The 23,878-nt window shown below is 44.5% G+C and overlaps 1 protein-coding gene across 1 annotated transcript in view; it reads left to right on the top strand.

The window, feature by feature from the left end:
* Positions 1-23,878, top strand: part of LOC311145963 (MAM domain-containing glycosylphosphatidylinositol anchor protein 2-like) — a gene marked incomplete at its 3' end in the record, with an annotated part of 191,280 nt that overhangs the window by 143,102 nt on the left and 24,300 nt on the right. Inside the window, exon 11 of the mRNA XM_084182369.1 lies at positions 22,221-22,398. Within this exon, the coding sequence (XP_084038495.1) occupies positions 22,221-22,398 (178 nt within the window). The remainder of the gene's footprint in view (positions 1-22,220; positions 22,399-23,878) is intronic.

Here is a 23,878-nt window from a genome sequence, read left to right as displayed (position 1 = left end):
ATGACCCTGAGACCTAACATATCCATTCCTACTAAAGCCTGTGCATGATGTACTTGTGAAGACATTAGCATTTGTCCTTTCTCACTGTGTGTGGCATTCTGCTGTGGGGGTCATCCCCCTCTTCATAGATGAACAGAGGAAACAAGCAGAAAGCATTTCATTTCTTTAAAGCACCCTCCTCCTTGTCTGTGGTGTTCCGGTTAGAGATGGCATTCCGGTTGTCAATCCCGTCTTCTCCGTTCACCATTCCTCCTCCCTCACCTTCAGCACTGTCAGCGCTCAGCTGGAACGACAGAGTCCTCAGCCAATTCTAATGACATCACACGGCGTGATTTATTCCCCGTCAGGTTTGTCATTGCCTGGTCGCCACCCACCGGCGCTCAAAGTCAACACTAAGTAAAGTAAAAACATTCAACTGATTTGTTACATTCTATTTTTATATTCGTTTATTTTTCCTTCTTTATTTCGAAACAAAATTCCCAGTCTTGCATGCTGTTAGTCATCACTGCGGGCACTGAGGACATTTAGACTTTTATTAGATTTATTTATTTAGGTTCTGTATACACGTCAGGTGTTCTGCCCAGTGGTTGCACCACTGGGGGCGACTTTCTCTCACACGACACGCTCAGCGATATTTTCAGCACAGTGAAGCACATTTTCACTGACTGCACAGATTCTTTCAGACTCGCAGGACTTTTTTTAAGCGCTCGAGCCGGGTGTCTTTTCACCTGGGAGGTGGTGCATCTGTATCTGTATTCAGTGAGTCCATCAGCTCCGTTCTGAATGAACCACTTGGTGTTCGTTCACCACAAAGCACTGTGACAAAGCAGCTAGCTATTGTTTCCCATCTACTTCTTCTGCTTAGGGAAAGGGACTTGACAGTGGTTGCTATATAAGAGTCAGCAACAAAGCAGACACCTGGCTAAGAGCAGGAGGTGAAGGAGAGGAGGATGATGGGAGGGGGGGGAGAAAGAACAGGAGAGGAGTGAGGGCAAGAAACTAATTAACAACTTCGCCCAGAGGGGAAGAGCTGCCCAAATAAGATAAGGTGTTCAGTGAGGAACCAGTGATGGAATTCGCTAGAACAGAGGTTAGCTGTGTGGGCCGTGATTACATGTGCGTGAGACGCGTCTGAAAACCAGACAGCCAGCATCTCTCAGTGGGGGAGGAGAAGTGGCTGCTGGGTAAAAATAAGACAAGCCTTGATGGACTCTTCCACTCTTTCAGACTCATCACATTGCAGGTGCCCGGTTGTCACTGTCTCTGTCAGCCCCTTTCTTGTTTAATGGATAACGCTCTCCAACCGGCTGTCTTTTGTGATGGTAGCACATTATGTAGAGATTTTATGGTTGTTTTCTTTGCCAGTTTCAGTACAGTGGTTTCCTGGATGAGGCCCATCCATCATGGAGGCATGGCTGGTCACTGCTCTCTCCTCTCTGCCTGGCTTGGTGCCTGCTGTGCCCCTCACTCCTCACCTCCTCTCTGCCTGGCGGGTCACTCCTCCCATCCTCTCTCTCCTCCCCTCTCTCTCCTCTCTTTCTCTCAAGCTCCCTCCTCTCTATCCTCTCCTCTCTCTTGCATTCCTCTCTTTCTCTCTCTCCTCTCTCTCAGATCCCTCATTATCTCTCTCTCTCTCTGCTATTGCTCTCTCTCTCTCCTATTTCTCTCTCTCGCTCCGTTCCTCTCTACCTCTCTTGCTCTCTCTGCTATCGCTGTCTCTCTCTCTTTTCTGCTCAGTGGCTCACGTGTGACATTTCCAGGACACCAGCCTGCATGGGGTTTAACTTAACCCTCCTAAGGGCAGACTGGACTGGCTGCAGAGTTAAGTTCACTCTCCTTCTGGTGTGTGTGTGTGTGTGTGGGGTGGGGGGTGTAGTGTGTGTGTGTGTGTGTGTGTGCGTGCGTGTGCATGCATGCATGGTAGAAAATGGACACTAAGCTTGTTCACTTGCTTCATATGCAGCTCCTAGCAATAAATGAAATTTTTCATAACATGCCTAAACGTGTTTTACAGCTAATTGATCCTTAATTGTGTGATTATGAGATAACAGGAGTGGAATCTCTAGTCAGTGGTGTTCTTGTATAGATCTCAGACTGTAGTGAAAAGGACTAGTCACTTATCTGAAGTATTATATTCCCTCTAAACCAGACGTTTTATTAAATAATAGCCACGCGGAATACGTGGTCCTCTGTAGCTCAGCTGGTAGAGCACGGCACTTGTAACGCCAAGGTAGTGGGTTCGATTCCCGGGACCACCCATACACAAAAAATTAATAATGTATGCACACATGACTGTAAGTTGCTTTGGATAAAAGCGTCTGCTAAATGGCATATTATTATATTTATTATTAATACTACATTTATAAAATCAGGCGGAAGCCCCACTTGTTGTTTGAATTGTTAAGCATGGGAGATTTCCATATTGTTTCTAATTTCCCTAGCTTTCATCATTGTTTTGCCCTTGCCTCTGAACTCCAGTTGGAGAGAAGGTGATTGGTTTACAAATGAGCCCCCTCTAAGTATGACTGCTTTTATATGGTTTGTGTCCAGTTGGCTGGTTTGATTTTGGAGTTTCATTTAGCCTTCATTTACATGTGTGTGTGTTTGTGTGTGTGTGTGTGTGTGTGTGTGTGTGTGTGTGTGTGTGTGTGTGTGTGTGTGTGTGTGTGAATCCAATCATTTCCCAAAATGACAGATAACCAGTCTTATTGTTTGAGCAAAATCAGTCTGCTATTATTCTGTCTGTATTGTGTGTCTTTTAATAGTGTTTGTTTTTGATGAATAATTTACCTTTCCATTCACTTTTTAATCAGTTCCACCATTCCAACATCATGGCTTTGGCATCACGGACACAAGACGTTTTACATAATGAGGAAATCATAGCTACCTCGATGATGAGACGCTGCCATTATTATACGCGTTAGTCGCGGTGGTCCAAGGACATGCAGATTCATTCTTCTAGTTATTAGCTGACCGATAAGAGTCACTTCAGCTGGGGGAGACTGGGCTGTGAGCCTATATCGCGTTCTAACCAGACACGCTGGATCTTCCATTCTCATCCTTTATCCTTGATAACAGAAGCGGATCAGATTCCAGATGGGTCAGGCCATTGGGGGTTCTGGGATCATCCCAGGCTGCCTAGAAGGGTTGCAATTCCACTGTAACAATGTCATTATACGGCTCCAATGTTACAGCAAGTAGGAAGTAGCATCCCATTCATTCATTCTGAGGATGAACGGGAGGGAGAGGCGGTGAGGAAGGGGGAGGTAGGGGGAGTAATAAGGATAACATCCTCGTCACGCTCCCTCTCTTTCAGTTAGGGGACCCAGAGGTGTAGGTGATCTCTCTTCCATCTCTCTCTCTCTCTCTCTCTCTCTCTCTCTCTCTCTCTCTCTCTCTCTCTCTCTCTCTCTCTCTCTCTCTCTCTCTCTCTCTCTCTCTCTCTCTCTCTCTCTCTCTTCCATCTCTCTGTCTCTCTCTTCCATCTCTCTGTCTCTGTCTCTGTCTCTGTCTCTCTCTCTCTCTCTCTCTCTCTCTCTCTCTCTCTCTCTCTCTCTCTCTCTCTCTCTCTCTCTCTCTCTCTCTCTCTCTTCTCTGTCTCTGTCTCTGTCTCTGTCTCTCTCTCGCTCTCACTCACACTCCACATACACACACACTATTCTCAGAATCTCACCCAGGCTGATATATGTCACACGGCTGCTAATAGCGTATTAAACTCTGTGACAGCTCAGCGGACTTCGCCACAACTTCACACTTCGTGACGTCTTGCTAAGTATAATAGTCGAGGCAGGCGCTCTCTCGTTAAGTTCCTGCAGTTCATCTAGCATGTTAACAAGGCCATGTGTAACAACTCATTCACACTCCCCCTTTACAACTCTCCCTCCCTCCTTAGTACACTACTGTTAGAGTTAGAAGTACTCGTTCAATATCCGTGTCACAAACTGCTTTTCTTGTCCTTGCCGTACCTAATAGGGATGCCTTCTTAAAAGTTAATTTGTGGAATTTATTTCCTTCTTAATGCGTTTGAGCCAATCAGTTGTGTTGTGAAAAGGTAAGGGGGGGGGGGGGGGGGGGGGGGTATACAGAAGATAGCCCTATTTGGTAAAAGACCAAGTCCATATTATGGCAAGAACAGCTCAAATAAGCAAAGAGAAATGACATTCCATCATTACTTTAAGACATGAAGGTCAGTCAATACAGAAAATGTCAAGAATGTCTTCAAGTGCAGTCGCAAAAACCATCAAGCGCTATGATGAAACTGGCTCTCATGAGGACCACCACAGGAATGGAAGACCCAGAGTTGTCTCTGCTGCAGAGGATAAGTTCATTAAAGTTACCAGCTTCCGAAATTGAAGCCCAAATAAATGCTTCAGAGTTCAAGTAAAAGATACATCTCAACATCAACTGTTCAGAGGGGACTGTGTGAATAAGGCCTTCATGGTCGAATTGCTTAAAAGAAACCACTACTAAAGGGCACCAATAAGAAGAAGAGACCTGCTTGGGCCAAGAAACACGAGCAATGGACATTAGACCGGTGGAAATTTGTCCTTTGGTCTGGAGTCCAAATTGGAGATTTTTGGTTCCAACCGCCGTGTCTTTGTGAGACGCAGTGTGGGTGAACAGATGATCTCCGCATTTCCCACCGTAAAGCATGGAGGAGGAGGTGTGATGGTGTGGGGGTGCTTTGCTGGTCACACTGTCTGTGATTTATTTAGAATTCAAGGCACACTTAACCAGCATGGTTACCACAGCATTCTACAGCGATTCACCATCCCATCTGGTTTGGGCTTAGTGGGACTATAATTTGTTTTTCAACAGGACAATGACCCAACACACCTCCAGGCTTTGTAAGGGCTATTTTACCAATAAGGAGAGTGATTGAGTGCTGCATCAGATGACCTGGCCTCCACAATCCCCCGACCTTAACCTAATTGAGTTGGTTTGGGATGAGTCAGACTGCAGAGTGAAGGAAAAGCAGCCAACAAGTGCTCAGCATATCTGGGAACTCCTTCAAGACTGTTGGAAAAGCATTCCAGGTGAAGCTGGTTGAGAGAATGCCAAGAGTGTGCAAAGCTGTCATCAAGGCAAAGGGTAGCTATTTGAAGAATCTCAAATATAAAATACATTTTGATTTGTTTAACACTTTTTTGGTTACTACATGATTCCATATGTGTTATTTCATAGTTTTGATGTCTTCACTATTATTCTACAATGTAGAAAATAGTAAAACTTTTGACTGGTACTGTATGTCAAATCATTTCTGGGAAACAATTAAGTACCTTACTGTGATTTGTTTTCAATGAAAATGGTAAGAAATAAACAAAAATAGCTACTTAGCAAAAAATATATTCTTAAGCAAGAATTTTGCTGACCGTCTAGGAGTGGTCTGAGTGAGGGACCTAATGGGAGATGAGGGAAAACTAGCTGTTATTGGCAGAGGAGGGAAAACTCTCTTGGTTATTGGTCTACTAACTTATACCTCCTGGTGATGTCACCAAGCGTTCCAAAACCCCACCCACCAAAACAGGCTGTTATTTCAGGCAGTCTTTTCTAACAGCTCTTACGCTAAAAGGGCGTTATCATTGTTTTCACTATTTCACAGTATTATTCCAACATCATAGTGTGGAAATATATAAAACACAGGAAAATCACGTTTTTGACTGCACTGTCGCATTAACAACCAACCCAGATGTCACGCCAATCATCAAAGCTAGGTACTGGAGCCTAAGGCTTATACTAGGAAATGGAATCATTATTGCATGGTGCCATATCAAACATGATCACAAAAGCCAGAGGGCCTGCGGTAGTGTACTGTATTTACTGTGGTGTAGACCTCCATTATATATCCTGTGAGACCAGAGAACACCCTCCAGACTCCAAATAACATTAAACCCTAATGCCGACAACCCTACTGCCGACAACCCTACTGCCGACAACCCTACTGCCGACAACCCCACTGCCGACAACCCCACTGCCGACAACCCTACTGCCGACAACCCCACTGCCGACAACCCTACTGCCGACAACCCCACTGCCGACAACCCCACTGCCGACAACCCCACTGCCGACAACCCCACTGCCGACAACCCTACTGCCGACAACCCCACTGCCGACAACCCTACTGCCGACAACCCCACTGCCGACAACCCCACTGCCGACAACCCTACTGCCGACAACCCCACTGCCGACAACCCTACTGCCGACAACCCCACTGCCGACAACCCTACTGCCGACAACCCCACTGCCGACAACCCCACTGCCGACAACCCCACTGCCGACAACCCCACTGCCGACAACCCCACTGCTGACAACCCCACTACCGACAACCCTACTGCCGACAACCCTAATACCGACAACCCTACTGCCGACAACCCTAATACCGACAACCCTAATACCGACAACCCCACTGCTGACAACCCCACTACCGACAACCCTATTGCCGACAACCCTATTGCCGACAACCCTACTGCCGACAACCCCACTGCCGACAACCCTACTGCCGACAACCCTACTGCCGACAACCCTACTGCCGACAACCCTACTGCCGACAACCCCACTGCCGACAACCCCACTGCCGACAACCCCACTGCCGACAACCCTACTGCTGACAACCCCACTGCCGACAACCCTATTGCCGACAACCCCACTGCCGACAACCCCACTGCCGACAACCCCACTGCCGACAACCCTACAGCCGACAACCCTACTGCCGACAACCCTACTGCCGACAACCCTACTGCCGACAACCCCACTGCCGACAACCCCACTGCCGACAACCCCACTGCCGACAACCCTACTGCCGACAACCCCACTGCCGACAACCCTACAGCCGACAACCCTACAGCCGACAACCCTACTGCCGACAACCCTACTGCCGACAACCCTACAGCCGACAACCCTACTGCCGACAACCCTACTGCCGACAACCCCACTGCCGACAACCCCACTGCCGACAACCCTACTGCCGACAACAAGCTTTCGAAATAAGAGAGGAGGCATCTGTGTTTATACGTCCTAACAGAGCATAGAGGAGAAATGCAACGGCCAAGTAGCCGGGCGTTTCCCCACCTTGGCCTTGAGTGCTCACAGCGTAGCCGTCAGCCTCGCCGTTATCAGCCTTCATCATCATCATCACAGACTGACTGTACGTTCTGTTTTTTCATCACAGACTGACTGTACGTTCTGATTCTTCATCATAGACTGACTGTACATTCTGTTTCTTCACCACAGACTGACAGTACGTTCGCCGTCATGTTAAAATTTGCGTGGAGGAGGAAAAAATAGTGTAATACTCAAACAGATTAGAACTAACTCAAGGCTAATTGGTGCTGTTTTATTTAGTGATGTGTTTGCTGTGTGCAAGACAGAGGCCTTGGATTGAATTCTCCCCAGATTATGATTTCCCCCTGGTCTCTGGTGGATTTCAGGCCGAGCTGCTGTATCCTGATGAATCGCAGAGGAGGAAGTGAGAGAGAAGAGGATGAGGAATTTCCATGAGAAGGAATCTCTCTTTCTCTCTTCTCTCTCTCATTCTTGTTCTGGTTCTCTCTCTTCCTCCCTCTCCCTTTCTATCTGTTTTTCTCTTTTCTTCTCTTTCTGTCTGTCTCGCTCTCTCTTTTTCTCTTTCATTCTCTCAATTCCCTCTCTTTCTTCCTCTCTCTTTTTCTCTTCTATTCTCTCTCTCTCTCCTCCTTTATACAACAAGATTTGCAGAATGATGGCATGAATGAGAAGTGAGGCTCGTTGCCATAGCAACACCGTTTTACCTCCAACAGGCAACATACATTGCTTAGCAGAATACAAAAGGAGCAGAGCAGAATGTGAGGGAACAGTTTAGTTTATTAATTCGACCATTTTAAAACAAGCACACACAAAACTAGAAAATACATACATGTACATCCACCTGTTTGGTGGATGACATAGCATTTTGTCTGACTGTGTATATAACCATACATGAGATTATCTGTATGATCTACACTCTCTCAGCAGCAGTAAATGGTGAAAGGTGGGTGCATTTTTATAGAGGACATAGCATTCAGTCCGATTATGACCATAAAGAGAACCATCATAACATTCAAGTGGTCATTATCACTGTGAATGAACATAACATGGAAAATAAATGGCTCTTACCTTCTCTACCTCTTCCCTGCAACGTGGGCAATCTTCAAAACGAGTCAAATAACACATCTGCACTTTTACAATTTAATTCGCCCCAATTTTTTGGCTGTGTCTGAGTCTCTGCCATATACACTGGAGGAGATGAACCAACAGGCATATGTATTCCCCTGCTGCTGATATTTGAATATAAAGGTCAGCGTTGTAGGAAATGAAATGTCAGGCTGGTGGAGGCAGGAGGAGGCTGGTTGGGGTACGAGGAGGCTGGAGGAGGCTGGTGGGGTAAGAGGAGGCAGGAGGAGGCAGGAAGAGGCATGAGGAGGTAGGAGGATGCTGTTGGAAGCAGGGGGAAAATGGAGGAGGTTGGAAGAGGTTGGAAGAGGCATCAGGAGGCTGTAGGAGGCAGGAGGAGACAGGAGTGGTAGGAGGCAGGAGGAGACAGGAGGGGTAGGAGGCAGGAGGAGACAGGAGGCAGGAGGAGACAGGAGGGGTAGGAGGCAGGAGGAGACAGGAGGGGTAGGAGGCAGGAGGAGACAGGAGGGGTAGGAGGCAGGAGGATACAGGAGGGGTAGGAGGCAGGAGGAGACAGGAGGGGTAGGAGGCAGGAGGAGACAGGAGGGGTAGGAGGCAGGAGGAGACAGGAGGGGTAGGAGGCAGGAGGAGACAGGAGGGGTAGGAGGCAGGAGGAGACAGGAGGGCTAGGAGGCAGGAGGAGACAGGAGGGGTAGGAGGCAGGAGGAGACAGGAGGGGTAGGAGGCAGGAGGAGACAGAAAGGGTAGGAGGCAGGAGGAGACAGGAGGGGTAGGAGGCAGGAGACACAGGAGGGGTAGGAGGCAGGAGGAGACAGGAGGGGTAGGAGGCAGGAGGAGCCAGGAGGGGTAGGAGGCAGGAGGAAGCTGGAGGAAGCAGGAGGAGGCAGGAGGAGACAGGAGGGGTAGGAGGCAGGAGGAGACAGGAGGGGTAGGAGGAGGCAGGAGGAAGCAGGAGGAAGGAGGAGGAAGCAGGAGGAAGCTGGAGGAAGGAGGATGCAGAGGGCCGTGCTCATGTTCGAGGATGTGTTAAAAGTCAAGTCTCAGACGAGGGCGACGGTCCCTTTTCCCCTCTGGGGGTGAAGTGTTTGAACGGCAGACTGAGCTGATAACTTCCTAACATCTCAGCGACATGGGACCTAAACTGGGGCGGAAGAGCAGTGTAGTGCACTTTTGGAATATTAGGGGCATTAGTAAAGTACATGCTAATGCCATTTACAGTGAGGGAAAAAAGGATTTGATCCCCTGCTGATTTTGTACGTTTGCCCACTGACAAAGAAATGATCAGTCTATAATTTTAATGGTAGGTTTATTTGAACAGTGAGAGACAGAATAACAACAAAAAAATCCAGAAAAACGCACGTCAAAAATGTTATAAATTGATTAGCATTTTAATGAGGGAAATAAGTATTTGACCCCTCTGCAAAACATGACTTAGTACTTGATGGCAAAACCCTTGTTGGCAATCACAGAGGTCAGACGTTTCTTGTAGTTGGCCACCAGGTTTGCACACATCTCAGGAGGGATTTTGCTCCACTCCTCTTTGCAGATCTTCTCCAAGTCATTAAGGTTTCGAGGCTGACGTTTGGCAACTCGAACCTTCAGCTCCCTCCACAAATGTTCTATGGGATTAAGGTCTGGAGACTGGCTAGGCCACTCCAGGACCTTAATGTGCTTCTTCTTGAGCGACTCCTGTGTTTTAGGTCATTGTCATGCTGGTATACCCATCCACGACCCATTTTCAATGCCCTGGCTGAGGGTAGGAGGTTCTCACCCAAGATTTGACGGTACATGGCCCCGTCCATCGTCCCTTTGATGCAGTGAAGTTGTCCTTCAGCATTCCTCCTCCTCCAAACACAAAGAGTTGAGTTGATGCCAAAGAGCTCGATTTTGGTCTCATCTGACCACAACACTTTCACCCAGTTCTCCTCTGAATCATTCAGATGTTCATTGGCAAACTTCAGACGGCCCTGTATATGTGCTTTCTTGAGCAGGGGGACCTTGCGGGCGCTGCAGGATTTCAGTCCTTCACGGCGTAGTGTGTTACCAATTGTTTTCTTGGTGACTATGGTCCCAGCTGCCTTGAGATCATTGACAAGATCCTCCCGTGTAGTTCTGGGCTGATTCCTCACCGTTCTCATGATCATTGCAACTCCATGAGGTGAGATCTTGCATGGAGCCCCAGGCCGAGGGAGATTGACAGTTATTTTGTGTTTCTTCCATTTGCAAATAATTGCACCAACTGTTGTCACCTTCTCACCAAGCTGCTTGGCGATGGTCTTGTAGCCCATTCCAGCCTTGTGTAGGTCTACAATCTTGTCCCTGACATCCTTGGAGAGCTCTTTGGTCTTGGCCATGGTGGAGAGTTTGGAATCTGATTGATTGATTGCTTCTGTGGACAGGTGTCTTTTATACAGGTAACAAGCTGAGATTAGGAGTACTCCCTTTAATCGTTACCTGTATAAAAGACACCTGGGAGCCAGAAATCTTTCTGATTGAGAGGGGGTCAAATACTTAGTTCCCTCATTAAAATGCAAATCAATTTATAACATTTTTGACATGCGTTTTTCTGGATTTTTTTGTTGTTATTCTGTCTCTCACTGTTCAAATAAACCTACCATTCAAATTATAGACTGATCATTTCTTTGTCAGTGGGCAAACGTACAAAATCAGCAGGGGATTAAATAATTTTTTCCCTCACTGTACACTGCACATGAGTTTTGCCTCTTGAGTGACACAGGCCTATGCGTATACAGTTGAAGTCAGAAGTTTACATACACTTAGGTTGGAGTCATTAAAACTAGTTTTTCAACCACTCCACAAATTTCTTGTTAACAAACTATAGTTTTGGCAAGTCGGTTAGGACATCTACTTTGTGCATGACACAAGTAATTTTTCCAACAATTGTTTACAGACAGATTATTTCACTTATAATTCACTGTATCACAATTCCAGTGGGTCAGAAGTTTACATACACTAAGTTGACTGTGCCTTTAAACAGCTTGGAAAAGTCCAGAAAATGATGTCATGGCTTTAGAAACTTCTGATAGGCTAATTGACATCATTTGAGTCAATTGGAGGTGTACCTGTGGATGTATTTCAAGGCCTACCTTCAAACGCAGTGCCTCTTTGCTTGACATCATGGGAAAATCAAAATAAATCAGCCAAGACCTCCACAAGTCTGGTTCATCCTTGGGAGCAATTTCCAAACGCCTGAATGTACCACGTTCATCTGTACAAACAATATTACGCAAGTATAAATGCCATGGGACCACGCAGCCGTCATACCGCTCAGGAAGGAGACGCGTTCTGTCTCCTAGAGATGAACATACTTTGGTGCGAAAAGTGCAAATCAATCCCAGTACAACAGCAAAGGACCTTGTGAAGATGCTGGAGGAAACCGGTACAAAAGTATCTATATCCACAGTAAAACGAGTCCTATATCGACATAACCTGAAAGGCCACTCAGCAAGGAAGAAGCCACTGCTCCAAAACCGCCATAAAAAAAGCCAGACTACGGTTTGCAACTGCACATGGGGACAAAAATCATACTTTTTGGAGAAATGTCCTCTGGTCTGATGAAACAAAAATAGAACTTTTTGGACATAAGGACCATCGTTATGTTTGGAGGAAAAAGGGGGTCGCTTGCAAGCCTAAGAACACCATCCCAACCGTGAAGCACGGGGGTGGCAGCATCATGCTGTGGGGGTGCTTTGCTGCAGGAGGGATTGGTGCACTTTACAAAATAGATGGCATGATGAGGAAGGAAAATTATGTGGATACATTGAAGCAACATCTCAAGACATCAGTCAGGAAGTTAAAGCTTGGTCGCAAATGGGTCTTCCAAATGGACAATGACCCCAAGCATACTTCCAAAGTTGTGTCAAAATGGCTTAAGGACAACAAAGTCAAGGTATTATGCTGAGATCATGTGACATCAAGCTGAACCTCGGCAAGACGGAGCTGCTCTTCCTCCCGGGGAAGGACTGCCCGCTCCATGATCTCGCCATCACGGTTGACAACTCCATTGTGTCCTCCTCCCAGAGTGCAAAGAACCTTGGCGTGACCCTGGACAATACCCTGTTGTTCTCTGCTGACATCAAAGCGGTGACCCTACCTTACACAGAAAGCGGCACAGGTCCTAATCCAGGCACTTGTCATCTCCCGTCTGGATATCTGCAACTCGCTGTTGGCTGGGCTCCCTGCTTGTGCCATTAAACCCCTTCAACTTATCCAGAACGCTGCAGCCCGTCTGGTGTTCAACCTTCCCAAGTTCTCTCATGTCACCCGCTCCTCCACACACTCCACTGGCTTCCAGTTGAGGCTCGCATCTACTACAAGACCATGGTGCTTGCCTACGGAGCTGTGAGGGGAACGGCACCTCCTTACCTTCAGGCTCTGATCAGACCCTACACCCAAACGAGAGCACTACGTTCATCCACCTCTGGCCTGCTAGCCCCCCTACCTCTACGGAAGCACAGTTCCCGCTCAGCCCAGTAAAAGCTATTTGCTGCTCTGGCACCCCAATGGTGGAACTAGCTCCCCCACGACGCCAGGACAGCGGAGTCACTGACCACCTTCCCGGAGACACTTGAAACCCTACCTGGAATAGTATAAAGTAATCCTTCTTCACCCACCCCCCATAAATAAAAAAAGTGGTTGTCCCACTGGCTATCATAAGTTCAATGCACCAATTTGTAAGTCACTCTGGATAAGAGCGTCTGCTAAATGATGTAAATGTATTGGAGTGGCCATCACAAAGCCCTGACCTCAATCCTATAGAAAATGTGTTGGCAGAACTGAAAAGGCGTGTGCGAGCAAGGAGGCAGTTAAACAATTTAAAGGCAATGCTACCAAATACTAATTGAGTGTATGTAAACTTCTGACCCACTGGAAATGTGATGAAATTAATAAAAGCTTAAATAAATCATTCTCTCTACTATTATTCTGACATTTCACATTCTTAAAATAAAGTGGTGATCCTAACTGACCTAAGACAGGGCATTTTTACTAGGATTAAATGTCAGGAATTGTGAAAAACGTTAAATGTATTTGGCTAAGGTGTATGTAAACTTCTGACTTCAACTGTATGTAAGCATAATTGGTATCCCTTTACATGCCTGTAGGAATAATGTATTGTGATGTAGTTATAATGTGTTATAAAACTTGTGACAAGCATGTACTGTATGACCCCTTAAAATGTCTGGTTATCCTCTCATAATGATCATACAAGTCTATCCTTTATCTCTAACATTCCAGCCTTGGTTCCATGCCGAAACCGTATAAACAGTATTATGACACACACTGTAGTATTGTACTGTATATCTCTCTACGGCTCAAACTCCATGTGGATAGAAGAACAGGCAAGAAAAAATAATGTCCTGCTAAGAACTGCAGACTTGAAATTAGTAAGCTAGCCGTGGCAATAGCCACGCAATTGGATGTGTGGAAGATGTAGACATGATTAGCGGGGTAGCGGGGAGCTGCAGGAGAGAAAAGTTGCAGATGAGAACACTGTGGGCCTCACAGGTCCCCCTGCTCACTTCCCACCAGTTCCACTCTCCATTTGTTGAATTCTGGCTTTGACCAGTCATCTTCTATTTGTCGGCTGCCAGGCCCACTGTGACTCAGTCAGCTGTCACACGAGTCAACGTGGGCCTTGGCACCCTGGGAAAATGGCGAGCGTGCCAATTGTTGTAGCCAAGATCAACAGTGATTAGCCGCACAACATTGCTCGGGGGGTTGGCCACATAGACAAAGTGTTGTTGCATCTCCGGGCATGGAAAGACAATTAATCGAGATGGTGTTATGAGTTATTGCTGGTGATGCATTGAAAAATAGTCACTCTTCATCATTTTGAGTGACGGGATATGAATACAGATGTTCAATAAAGAATGAAAACGGAAATTATTTTATTTTTGAGCCGTTCACGGTTCGTTTGACCTTTTATGTACAATTCATAGAACTGAGATGTACTAATGATGATGTGAACAGCAGGACAGTCGATTATTTTTTGCATCAGTGAGATACAACATAGTTGTTTTGTGTTCATTTGTAGTGTTTGTCCTCAACTGTCTCTAATACAATAAACCTGGAAGCAAGGCAACAGTACAGTCCATTGCTTTATACTTCAAAACATTGGGGCTTCACTAAAAGCTAGATATTGTATTGTACTCATATTCAGCCTATTGTTATATTTTGAGGCTAATCTCTTTTGACTAGTGCGCTGGTGTTTATCTTTCTAAGTACCTGAAGACCGAGGAAGTTATGTGGGGTGAGTTTAATTTGACATGCTTAGCTGGTTCTAGATTAATCATGTGACTAAGAAACCAACAAGGGAACTAAGAGAGCGAAGGTTTTTATATTAAAATATACACGCTTTAAATTATTCCTTTAATATTTATATTAAAATATACACGCTTTAAATTATTCCTTTAATATTTATATTAAAATATACACACTTTAAATTATTCCTTTAATATTTATATTAAAATATACACGCTTTAAATTATTCCTTTAATATTTATATAAAAATATACACGCTTTAAATTATTCCTTTAATATTTATATTAAAATATATACGCTTTAAATTATTCCTTTAATATTTACATTAAAATATACACGCTTTAAATTATTCCTTTAATATTTATATTAAAACATACACGCTTTAAATTATTCCTTTAATATTTATATTAAAATATACATGCTTTAAATTATTCCTTTAATATTTATATTAAAATATACACGCTTTAAATTATTCCTTTAATATTTATATTAAAACATACACGCTTTAAATTATTCCTTTAATATTTACATTAGAATATACACGCTTTAAATTATTCCTTTAATATTTGATTGGAAGATGCATGTCTCTGTCTGCAACTTGTTTGCTCTGCATGTGAGCAGTTAATCGGGAAATTCAAAGCACTAAAGCATCTTATCTCATCTCAATGCTTCCAGCACGGTGACACCACAGCTCCAATTAGGTGTCTGCTCTTCAGCATGTTTGACAATTTCATAATTGTCACCTATTCATTAACAGATTTCCTGCAGTAATAGTCTATTGTCATTGCAGCTGTAGTGTGTGTGTGTGTGTGTGTGTGTGTGTGTGTGTGTGTGTGTGTGTGTGCTTGTTGTATTCAAATGCATTTGTTAATGTCTTTGTTTGTCTTCCCAAAATACTATTCATTATGTTGAGAAGGTGTCATTTGTGATTCATCGAAAACAGTAGGTCACAATGAAGGATTCAATTAATTATGAAGTTTCACAATAGATTTATTGGCAGGCTGTTTTATTTGTAAGGAAGACAGAAATGAAAAGTCGTAGTGATAGACAGTACTGTACAAAGACAGATATGAAAAGTCGTAGTGATAGACAGGACTGTACAAAGACAGATATGAAAAGTCGTAGTGATAGACAGTACTGTACAAAGACAGATATGAAAAGTCGTAGTGATAGACAGTACTGTACAAAGACAGATATGAAAAGTCGTAGTGATAGACAGTACTGTACAAAGACCGAAATGAAAAGTCGTACTGATAGACAGTACTGTACAAAGACAGATATGAAAAGTCGTAGTGATAGACAGTACTGTACAAAGACAGATATGAAAAGTCGTAGTGATAGACAGTACTGTACAAAGACGGAAATGAAAAGTCGTAGTGATAGACAGTACTGTACAAAGACAGATATGAAAAGTCGTAGTGATAGACAGGACTGTACAAAGACGGAAATGAAAAGTCGTAGTGATAGACAGTACTGTACAAAGACCGAAATGAAAAGTCGTACTGATAGACAGTACTGTACAAAGACAGATATGAAAAGTCGTAGTGATAGACAGTACTGTACAAAGACAGATATGAAAAGTCGTAGTGATAGACAGTACTGTACAAAGACAGATATGAAAAGTCGTAGTGATAGACAGTACTGTACAAAGACAGATATGAAAAGTCGTAGTGATAGACAGTACTGTACAACAGAGTATGGCAGAGTGTGGTCATACAGCATTGGTCTGGTCATACAGCATTGGTCTGGTCATACAGCATTGGTCTGGCCATACAGCATTGGTCTGGTCATACAGCATTGGTCTGGTCATACAGCATTGGTCTGGTCATACAGCATTAGTCTGGTCATACAGCATTGGTCTGGTCATACAGCATTGGTCTGGTCATACAGCATTGGTCTGGCCATACAGCATTGGTCTGGTCATACAGCATTGGTCTGGTCATACAGCATTGGTCTGGTCATACAGCATTGGTCTGGTCATACAGCATTGGTCTGGTCATACAGCATTAGTCTGGTCATACAGCATTGGTCTGGTCATACAGCATTGGTCTGGCCATACAGCATTGGTCTGGTCATACAGCATTGGTCTGGTCTAGCGACTGCCGACTCTGGACTACCCATGACGCCTTGTAGGCGGGGATTTGATCCCCAGTCCTGTCTTTTCTGTCTGCACTCCTCTACCTCTGTCCCACCCTCTAATTTAACCTGTCTGTCACTATAACAACAAAATATGAAAGACAAGAAAAAGTGCCATAAATTGAAGTGGACACTGTCCGGCATTAAATTCAGTTAACTTCCTTCCAGCCCAATGAAGTAAATCTATCTGTTAATAACCACAGTTTACAACCGCTCAAAGAAACAGCACGATGCCACTTACAACTGTCAGTCAGGCTGATGGGCTAGTAAAGTCTTCCATAAAGTCGAAGACGTGTTCCCCGACAACAGAGGCAGCCGTTCTGGAGGACGTTGGTGCTTAGTGTAAAATATATAACCCCTCACCATGCGGTGATTCACTACTCTGAGACATTGTAAACCTGGGCTGGATGGGGGTGTACAAAGGAGGGAAACAGAGGCCTTGTGAGGACTCACAGGCTGCCTCCTGGTTCTCCAACCTTCTCCCTAAATGTACACATCCAGTCACGAATTAAAAAATATTGGATTGGATGTGTCCAAGTGCACACTTAGGGAGAATAGCAGATAATCAGGACGTAGCCCCAGTCTCTCAAGGGGTTGCCTTCTGGCGGGTAGGAGCGTAGGGCCAGTAACCGAAAGGTTGCTGGATCGAATCCCCGAGCTGACAACGTAAAAATCGTATAGTTCTGCCCCTGAGCAAGGCAGTTAACCCACTGTTCCCCGGGCGCTGATGACGTGGATGTTAATTTAAGGCTGCCCCCCCCGCACCTCTCCGATTTAGAGGGGTTGGGCTAAATGCAGAAGACACATTTCAGTTGAATGCATTTAGTTGTACAACTGACTAGATATCCCCCTTTCCTTTCCTTTCACTTGTCATCACTCCAGAATCACACAAACTAGCATACAGCTAAGTGAGGGTAAACGACCATACAGCTAAGTGAGGGCAAACGACCATACAGCTAAGTGAGGGCAAACTAGCATACAGCTAAGTGAGGGCAAACGACCATACAGCTAAGTGAGAGCAAACTAGCATACAGCTAAGTGAGGGCAAACTAGCATACAGCTAAGTGAGGGCAAACGACCATACAGCTAAGTGAGAGCAAACTAGCATACAGCTAAGTGAGGGTAAACTAGCATACAGCTAAGTGAGGGTAAACTAGCATACAGCTAAGTGAGGGTAAACTACCATACAGCTAAGTGAGGGCAAACTAGCATACAGCTAAGTGAGTGCAAGCTTGGGTGAATCTCAATTGTATTTCCTTGATTGAGGCAAAGAGGACACGAGGAATCAAGGAAATACAATTGAGATGCACCCCTTGTCTCAACTTATTGGAAAAGGCTGTTCAATCCAGGCCCCCAGTGTCCGGTCTGGGGCGTGAAGTCACGAGCTCTGCTGGTCGGCTACTGCGTAGCAACCTAGTGGTGCCAAAAACCCTGCTCTGCCCTAGAAAGCCTATCTAAATTACGATCACCAGAACGGCCAAAAAATATATACTGAACAAAAATATAAACGCAACGTGAAGTGTTGGTCCCATGTTTCGTGAGCTGAAATAAAATATCAGAGCACAAAAAGCTTATTTCTCTCAAATGTTGTGCACAAATGTGTTTACATCCCTGTTAGGGAGCATTTCACCTTTGCCAAGATAATCCATCCACCTGACAGGTGTGCCATATCAATAATTTATAAATAACAAAAGTTTATTTTACCCTTATTTTACCAGGCAAGTTGCTGAAATAAGAAGCTGATTAAACTGCATGATCATTACACAGGTGCACCTTGTGCTGGCGACAATAAATGGCCACTCTAAAATGTGCCGTTTTGTCACACAACAAAATACCACAGATTTGCCACAAGTTTTGAGGGAGCATGCAATTGGCATGCTGACTGCAGGAATGTCCACCACAGCTGTTGCCAGAGAATTTAATGTTAATTTCTCTACCATAAGCCACCGCCAACGTCATTTTAAAGAATTTGGCAGTACGTCTAACCGGCCTCACAACTGCAGACCATGTGTAACCACGCCAGCCCAGGACCTCCACATCCAGCTTCTTCACCTGCGGGGATCGTCTGAGGGGGGAGGGGGGTGCTGAGTAGTATTTCTGTTTGTGGGTAAAATCTATATATTTCACATGACTGAGCAGGGGCACAGCCATGGGTGGGCCTGGGAGGGCACTTGGGAGCCCGGCCCACCCATGGCTGTGCCCCTGCCCAGTCATGTGAAATCCATAGATTAGGGCCTAATTCATTTATTTCAAGTGACTGGTTTCCTTATATGAACTGTAACACAGTAAAATTATTGAAATTGTTGCATTTATATTTTTGTTCAGTATATAATTGACGGCCGTTTTGGGTTTAAAAATTAGTTTATTATGATCAAGTTCGATCCCCACGGTGAATTATTTTAAAGTTTGCTACAAATCGAGATATTTAATTAAATAGTGATCCATTATGACTGCTACATTTGTCATCACACAGGACCATGTGCTGACACAGACCAATCACGGGCCAGCAGGCTAATAGGAGAATCCATAGTTTACTCTCTCAGGCAGGATGAAAACAACAGTACATCCTTTGTGAGTTATGGCCACTTTCACCATGATCATTAGGGATTTTTTAGGTGCTGTCAAAGATTATGGATATACTGACAAGATACCTGTCTCTCCGCCCTAACAATGGGAGTCATTGTCCACAAAGTGACACGGCAAGCTGTCTAGCTCCCGCCTATCCTTTCTTTGGATTGGTGGATACATCTCATTATTGTAATCCTTTTTTGAATATTCGAGGGTTGTTGACGTCAACCGCCTGTATTCAATGGAGAGAGATGCTATGCTACTAGCCTCATAACATAAATATGCATATCCATCTCGAGACAACTCTGATATAAAGAGTTTTTTTCTCAAAGTTGCCAGGATGTCACATATCCTACTTATATCAGTACACTCGTAACAACTTAAGCATTCCGACATTTTTATTAAATCAAATAAACCTCACGTATCAAACAAGCCATTCATTTTTTTGTTGACCAAATTCAACACTCTCATTGACCTCCATACAAAACTCCTTGCATGGTGGGAGCAAAACAATGAAAAAACAGACAGATTTTCCGCCGTGTTGGGCCTCTCTCTTCCTCTCTCTTCCTCTCTGGTGCCTTTCAGCCCCATTCAGCAATATGGCACGCGCTTCAAATTCAAATACTTCCGGCTTCAAGCGCCATCGGGAGTTTTCCATAGGAATACGTGGATGACGTCAATGCTATCACTATCTACTGGTTTTAATGTACGCTACCAGTCAAAAGTTTGGACACACCTACTCATTCAAGTGTTTTTCTTTATTTTTACTATTTTTTACATTGTAGAATAATAGTGAAGACATCAAAACTATGAAATAACACATATGGAATCATGTAGTAACCAAAAAAGTGTTAAACAAATCAAAATATTTATTTTATTTGAGATTCTTGAAATAGCCACCCTTTGCCTTGATGACAGCTTTGCACACTCTTGACATTCTCTCAACCAATTTCATGAGAAGTCACCTGGAATGCATTTTAATGAACAGGTCTGCCTTCTTAAAAGTTAATTTGTGGAATTTCTTTCCTCCTTAATGCGTTTGAGCCAATCTGTTGTGTTGTGACAAGGTAGGGGGAGTATACAGAAGATAGCCCTATTTGGTAAAAGACCAAATCCATATTATGGCAAGAACAGCTCAAATAAGCAAAGAAAAACAACAGTCCATCATTACTTTAAGACATGAAGTCAACATGGAACATTTCAAGAACTTTGAACGTTTCTTCAAGTGCAGTCGCAAAAACCATCAAGCGCTATGATGAAACTGGCTCTCATGAGGACCGCCACAGGAATAGAAGACCCAGCGTTACCTCTGCTGCAGAGGATAAGTTCATTAGATTTACCAGCCTCAGAAATTGCAGGCCAAATAAATGCTTCACAGAGCTCAAGTAACAGACACATTTCAACATCAACTGTTCAGAGGAGACTGGGTGAATCAGGCCTTCATGGTCGAATTGCTGCAAAGAAACCACTACTAAAGGACACCAATAAGAAGAAGAGACTTGCTTGGGCCAAGAAACACGAGCATTGGACATTTGACCGGTGGAAATTTGTCCTTTGGTCTGGAGTCCAAATTTGAGATTTTTGGTTCCAACCGCCGTGGCTTTGTGAGACGTGGTGTGGGTGAATGGATGATCTCTGCATGTGTATTTCCCACCGTAAAGCATGGAGGAGGAGGTGTTATGGTGTGGGGGTGCTTTGCTGGTGACACTGTCTGTGATTAATTTAAAGAATTTAAGGCACACTTAACCAGCATGGGTACCACAGCATTCTGCAGTGATACGCCAACCCATCTGGTTTGGACTTAGTGGGACTGTCATTTGTTTTTCAACAGGACAATGACCCAACACACCTCCAGGCTGTGTAAGGGCTATTTTACCAAGAAGGAGAGTGATTGAGTGCTGCATCAGATGACCTGGCCTCCACAATCCCCCGACCTCAACCCAATTGAGATGGTTTGGGATGAGTCGGACCGCAGAGTGAAGGAAAAGCAGCCAACAAGTGCTCAGTATATGTGGGAACTCCTTCAAGACTGTTGGAAAAGCATTCCAGGTGAAGCTGGTTGAGAGAATGCCAAGAGTTTGCAAAGCTGTCATCAAGGCAAAGGGTGGTTATTTGAAGAATCTCAAATATAAAATATATTTTGATTTATTTAACACTTTTTTGGTTACTACATGATTCCATATGTGTTATTTCATAGTTTTGATGTCTTCACTATTATTCTACAATGTAGAAAATAGTACAAATATAGAAAAACCCTTGAATGAGGAGGTGTGTTCAAACTTTTGACTGGTACGGTATATGGTTAAATCAGAGATTTGATCTGACTTCATGGTAGCCGACTAAACTCAACTCCACGATTTACGATGGAGTTGAGCGGCGACTAGTGTGGGCGGACTGGAGCGCTGGCGTTTTTATAAAAAACGACGGATTTCAGCACCCAAAGAATAGCACACAATTACACAGGACATTGTTTAGTCGGCTAACTTTATGGTAGATGGGACGAAGATCATATAACCAAGGGATATGGAGAGTGTAGTGATGGTTACCCTTCCTTGCAAAATACGGAATCCATTCAGTATGTGATGGCCAAATGTATTCTATTAGTTTGGATTTCAATGATGTTTTCTTTGACCTTGAGTTCAGAAAGGGGACCAGTAGGAATGTATTATAATGTGGCGAGTTTGGCCTATGTGCACTTGTAAAAAAAGTATTGGAATTGATTATAATGTATGCACTCACTAACTCACTAACATCCAGGCTCTGTCGTAGCCGGCCGCGAGCGGGAGACCCATGGGGCGGCGCACAATTGGCCCAGCGTTGTCCAGGGTAGGGGAGGGAATGGTCGGCAGGGATGTAGAGCATGGCGTTTGCAACGCCAGGGTTGTGGGTTCGATTCCCACTGGGGGTATGAAAAATAAAAAAATTATGTATGCACTCACTAACTGTAAGTCGCTCTGGATAAGAGCGTCTGCTAAATGACTAAAATGTAAATGTAAGTCGCTCTGGATAAGAGCGTCTGCTAAATGACTAAAATGTAAAAATGTAAAATAATGATTTTTCCAATGAAATTCCTATGTGTTGTCTAGACGGGCCAGTCGAGGTGGTGGGAGCAGGAGATCCCCATGGAGGGAGCGATCGCCAAGGGAGAGCTGATCACCCACAACCTGACGGAGCTCATCAAGCCTGAGGCCTACCTGGTCCGACTCACCCCCATCACACGCTTCGGAGAGGGAGACTCCACAGACAGAATCATCAGATACAGTGGTGAGCAGAAATCATTCTCTGTTGGGCTCCCTGGACAGTGTATGATCACAATGTTCTATTGGAGTTTATTGTAGTGTACAAAATCTACTTGGCCTTCAGCAATGTATGTTCTTCTGTAGGGACTAGCATGGCCATGTATGATCACAATTCTATATTGTGTTAATGTATATTGTTGTATATTGTACAGAATTACCCTCAGCATTGTACAGTAGAGACAGAATGTTCATCAGTAAGGATGGACATTATGTTCAATCTAGACATTTATTACTAGGTCCTATCTTATCCCTATATGGACGTTTTCATAATTACACAGCCATGTAAATATGAAGAACCTACTTTTGTATACAGTGGGGGAAAAAAGTATTTAGTCAGCCACCAATTGTGCAAGTTCTCCCACTTAAAAAGATGAGAGGCCTGTAATTTTCATCATAGGTACACGTCAACTATGACAGACAAATTGAGGAAAAAAAATCCAGAACATCACATTGTAGGATTTTTAATGAATTTATTTGCAAATTATGGTGGAAAATAAGTATTTGGTCACCTACAAACAAGCAAGATTTCTGGCTCTCACAGACCTGTAACTTCTTCTTTAAGAGGCTCCTCTGTCCTCCACTCGTTACCTGTATTAATGGCACCTGTTTGAACTTGTTATCAGTATAAAAGACACCTGTCCACAACCTCAAACAGTCACACTCCAAACTGTCAGGGGTGCTGAAGGTGGGTGTGGTGCAGGAATCAAGCGCAGGACGCAGAAGCTAAGTCCAAAAGACTTTAGTGAGTTATTCACGTAGTACACGAGAACAATAAGCCCGGAGGCGAAATAAAGGCGCACACAGGCGTCAAACAAAAGGCGCACTAACATGTGCCAAAACCTCTCCAAACAACGGAGGGAAGATACGTAGCTCAGAACACCAAACAGAGGAGCAATCACACACAACACCATACACACACAACGAGAACTAAATAGGACACTAACGAGGACTAACTAGACACAGGTGTACAACATCAAGACAAAACCAAACGAACATGAAACATAGATCGGTAGCAGCTAGTACTCCGGGGACGACGACCGCCGAAACCTGCCCGAACAAGGAGGAGGAGCAGCCTCGGCCGAAACCGTGACACAAACTCCACTATGGCCAAGACCAAAGAGCTGTCAAAGGACACCAGAAACAAAATTGTAGACCTGCACCAGGCTGGGAAGACTGAATCTGCAATAGGTAAGCAGCTTGGTTTGAAGAAATCAACTGTGGGAGCAATTATTAGGAAATGGAAGACATACAAGACCACTGATAATCTCCCTCGATCTGGGGCTCCACGCAAGATCTCACCCCGTGGGGTCAAAATGATCACAAGAACGGTGAGCAAAAATCCCAGAACCACACGGGGGGACCTAGTGAATGACCTGCAGAGAGCTGGGACCAAAGTAACAAAGCCTACCATCAGTAACACACTACGCCGCCAGGGACTCAAATCC

This window comes from Coregonus lavaretus, assembly GCF_964263955.1.
Source record: "Coregonus lavaretus genome assembly, chromosome: 18".
NCBI lineage: Eukaryota > Metazoa > Chordata > Actinopteri > Salmoniformes > Salmonidae > Coregonus > Coregonus lavaretus.
The sequence above is the reverse complement of the archived record's forward strand: the minus strand, read 5'-3'. Positions and strand labels throughout refer to the sequence as shown.